The sequence below is a fragment of the Pseudochaenichthys georgianus genome, chromosome 4, assembly GCF_902827115.2.
Source record: "Pseudochaenichthys georgianus chromosome 4, fPseGeo1.2, whole genome shotgun sequence".
Taxonomy (NCBI): domain Eukaryota; kingdom Metazoa; phylum Chordata; class Actinopteri; order Perciformes; family Channichthyidae; genus Pseudochaenichthys; species Pseudochaenichthys georgianus.
The window spans coordinates 34,747,340-34,751,570 of record NC_047506.1 but is presented as its reverse complement, the minus strand read 5'-3'; the positions used below and the strand labels follow the sequence as shown (position 1 = coordinate 34,751,570).

At 39.4% G+C, this 4,231-nt stretch overlaps 1 protein-coding gene across 1 annotated transcript; it reads right to left on the bottom strand.

The window, feature by feature from the left end:
* Positions 1 to 1,326: 1,326 nt before the first annotated feature.
* LOC117445017 (interferon-induced protein with tetratricopeptide repeats 1-like) lies at positions 1,327 to 3,229 on the bottom strand. Its single transcript, XM_034080411.1, has 2 exons — positions 3,225 to 3,229; positions 1,327 to 2,623 (listed from the first exon to the last, which is right to left on the bottom strand). Exons 1-2 carry the CDS (start codon positions 3,227 to 3,229, stop codon positions 1,327 to 1,329), a joined length of 1,302 nt encoding a protein of 433 aa, XP_033936302.1.
* Positions 3,230 to 4,231: the final 1,002 nt, after the last annotated feature.

The following is a 4,231-nucleotide window of genomic DNA, read 5'->3' as shown; positions in this document are numbered from 1 at the left end:
GGCTGCTTCCTGTGCCTCATTGAACATATTTAGCCTTCCACCTCTTTGTTTCTCAGTCCTTCAGATAAACAACAAAGATATAGTGGTTGGTCAGTGTCTGTGTTGCATCAAAGTCAGTCTACCACAGTACATTGTGCAGGATTGTTGTACAGTTATAGTATGCAACATGCCAACAATTCAATTACAGTAATGAAGTAAATACGTTTCACACAACAGATATAAGCACTGATATATCATGAATTATGCAGAGCTAAAAACTGGTAATTTACCTGTTTTCAAGACTAAGTGTCCGGATTACAGAGGCGACAGTACATCGGCTTAGATTAGGCTGAACCCTCTGTCCAGCCTCTTTCATTGTCAAACCATGGTTGATAACATTTCATTTCATTAGAGAGTACTCTTCCTCCTCCTCTCCTCTTCCTCTTCCTCTTGCTCTTGCTTCCATGTTGGCTTCCATTGTTGCTGTAAGAAAGGACTCACCTGTGGTCTTTTCATAGTGCTAACATCCTGATTGATGCGCCAACAATTATGCTATCAGGTGTTTGGTCAGGTGGAACGTGTTACTTGATCATTGGTCCATGTGTGAGGCATTTTGAATACATGACTTCATGTCAGATTCCTGTGTCTACGTGGAGAGACGTGTGCAGAGGTTTGCAAAAAGTGCCATGTTGTTTTGCAAATTGTGTGAAAATCTGAAAACGTGTTTTGAGCCGATGTTTTGCTCTTTCAGTGTCAGTTAAAATAATTGTGCTTTATGTATAATTTTAGTGTGTTAGCAATAGAGAAAAACTGTAATTCCAAAACACAAATCGTGGAAATAATTTAAAGTTACAGGCAAAATGTATCAATAAACACTTTTTTAATAAAGAGTTTTGATTTTGATTCCATTTTTGCTTCTTTAAAAGTATCCACATATTTAGCTTGTAGCTTACAAGGTTTGAGTTTACAAAGAGTTTATTAGCAAACATTATGTATATTTCATAGTTTTTGTATTTAACAATTAAGACATAGCCTAAAAACAGTGCTAAGCTCATTTGTATTTTTAAATAGCATTTGTCTGCTACTAAAGTGTAAAACACAGTTGAAACCTGCAAATGAGACAGTTCAAAATATAACACATTTAGGTCAGTTTGAACGATAAAAGTCTAAAACCAATATAGAAAAATGTACGTTACAGTTTCAGAGTATGGGTGTTGCTGCCTTGTGTACTACCAGACCAACTGAAGAAAAACATGTTATTTTCTTATTTCTTATCAAATTTATGAGGATGTACAGATTATTTTTGCTAATACAATATATTTTTCCTGGATTTCAAACCATTGCTGTTTAGAACACTTTCAGGTTTGCCAGACACTCCCTTATTTCTCGGCACATTCTGTCCCTGCCTTTGTCTCTAATCTTCTCCAGTTCTTTGATGCTGTTCTTACGAAAGAAGGATTGGTGCGGTATCTCTGCTGCCTTCATGTGATATCGTATTGACATGTTGCTATTGTGTTTTTCGAAATATAAATATTTTGCATACTTGTTGTAAAGCATTTGTTTGTCTGCAAGTTCCAAATCACTTTCTAGCAGTTCCTGATAGATCTGATCAGCTTTAGCCTGACCATCATGTGACAGTGCGTATATCTTAGCAAGGTCTATTTTCTTCCTAAGTGAGGAATCAGGGTAAAGAGCAATCTCCTCCTGATGGACACTGATTGCTCTGGCTATTATATCTTGCTTTGGACGACTGTACTTGTCACCAAAGATCTTCCAATCGTAGCAGCGTGCAGCACATCTGATCAGATAACGCTCATCCGGATGGTTCTTCAGAGCCTTCTCTGCCAAAACGATGGCCTCATCAACAGATATATACTTTGTGTAAACCCTGAGCAATGGTTTTAAACCACTGTAGCTGCTGACAGGACTTCTCAAAACCTTTGTGGCTAACTCACGTGCTTCAGCTTCTATTCTTTCTCCTCTCTGACCACGTTGATCAAGGTATTGAGCAGCAAGGTTCTCTGGATCCTGTTCTTGGGCAATTCTCATTTTCTCCAAGATGTCATCTTCCAGCCCTGTGCTGCTGTGCTTAGAAGCATACATTAAGGCTAAGGCATGGCTAGTGTTCCACTCTCGTATGCCTGGCTGCATCTCGATGGCTCTCTGGAAGTGATCTACAACAAGTGTTTTGTCTCCACTGACCATCATCAGCACATAGGCTTTTTCAGCGTAGGTCTCCGGGTGGAGCTCCTCCTGGGATGGAGAAGGGTATTTTTTAATCAGGGTGTCGATCTTAGACAGGTAGGCCTCACTCTCTGCTTGGTCTCCCAGGTGGTGGTGCAGCCAAGCCAGGTTCCCGTAGTTCACCACTAACCAGGGGCCCTCATCTGCACTTCTTATCTGGCTGAAAGCCTCTGTAGCCTCGTTGAAGAACTTCTGGGCTTCTTTATTGGATCCCAGCTTGTACTGAATGAACCCCTGCAGGTTGTAGATGTGACCCAGCCAGGGGTTTCCATCATTGGTGCCAATGTCCTCCAGCTTGTCCTTGCGATGATTAAGTAAGGACGTACTGATGTCAAGATCCCAGGTGAAGTGGCACTGCAGGGCTTCAAGTTTGGACACCGGTGTTGGACTCTGGGCAGCACTGATGGAGAATAGAAATAACAAATATTGAAACAGATAATATTTGGGTTATTGTCATATCCCTTAATGTCTGCTAATGTGTGATACAACCACAAACCACTCAGTGATATATGTAATAGACTGCTTAGAGCCCAACATGTTTAAAGACAGTACCTATTGAAGCCACATTGTGTTCATCCTGCTGCCATCTGGCAACGATACTGAATAATCCGAACAAACTACAGGCGAGCTTCTCTCCTCGCTGTGAGACTCTTGAACTCATCCTCCGTACAGCACAGATAAAGAGTTGTTGATCTTTTTTGTAGGAAAACGTCCCTACAACTTACATTTACCATAACCCACACCCTGAGTTGTAGAATGAGAATATATGAACTTTAAACGTTGAACCTTTGACGTCATTGAAAGAAAAATAACTAGAATTACAGAAAAGATGGTCAATGTAGAAAGAAGGGAGGGAGTGAACATCTTGTTGTTGACTAGTATGATTCATAATGCTAATATTTTGCGCTCAGACTCAATAAAACATTAAATAAATCCGTTTTGGGTTTGTGTGCTCTTAAATTACTCATACAATGAAATTAAATTTAGAAGCAGCTTCTCACCTCATCATTCAGCTGTTTATTCGACGCAGTAGTTCTGTAAATGTTAGGATGGTTCTGGTCTTGATGCTTTGTGTTCGCTGCTATAAAGGCAGTGATGTGTAGCTTCTGCTTATAGCTGCAAATGATAAGATGCTAAGGAGCACGCAGTTTTAAATGGTCACACTGCTGACAAAGCAAACATAAGAGGCGAGGCAGGTCCATATCTAATGTTATGATTATATGGTCTCATTACACCTTGACTTTCATTTCCTTAGAAGGAAACTAAAGCCACATATCTCTCATGACTTATCATATGTTCTGATTATATTACCTCTCAACTTGGTTTAAAGTTCAAATGTACATGAAGGCCATACTGAGTAAAAAATACAAACCCAAGATGCCACTGTCTTTATGGCTGCACCCTCACAATCAGAACCCGTATTATTGGCCAACCATGTGAGCACACCGTTTTTGCATTGCTCTCTATTTACACAGAAATACATTTAACAGCTTAGCAAAGACATCAAAGCTGGACAAATAATTGTTTGCCGTTTACATGACGATTATGCACACCAGTATGTGACAATTATATAAGTATACAAAATATATATCAAAAATAAGAAATAAATAGTTAACAGGTGAACAATCCTTCATATGTAAACACGTCTATACAGTCTGTGGGATATATAGAAACAGTGACAGTGCTTGATGATATGTAAATTAGTTTAAATCAAATGGAAATATGCAGGTGTCATTTGCATTGTTTCTTACACATTTGCATTATGTTTTCACTTTGAGCAGCAGCTGTCTGCAGAGTGTCAGAAGGAAGAGCTGTAGGAGACACCTGCACCATAACGCTCTGCTGCTGCCATCTACTGCTGTAACCAGGTTACTGTTTGGATACCAAACCTGTTCATATATCGCCTTGGTAATATTGTTATACAGCTGTATGAGTTTAATGCTCATGTGGACTTCAAAGATGAAAGTTGAAAAAAAAAGCTTTAAAAGGTTGAAGTTACAGTACTGCA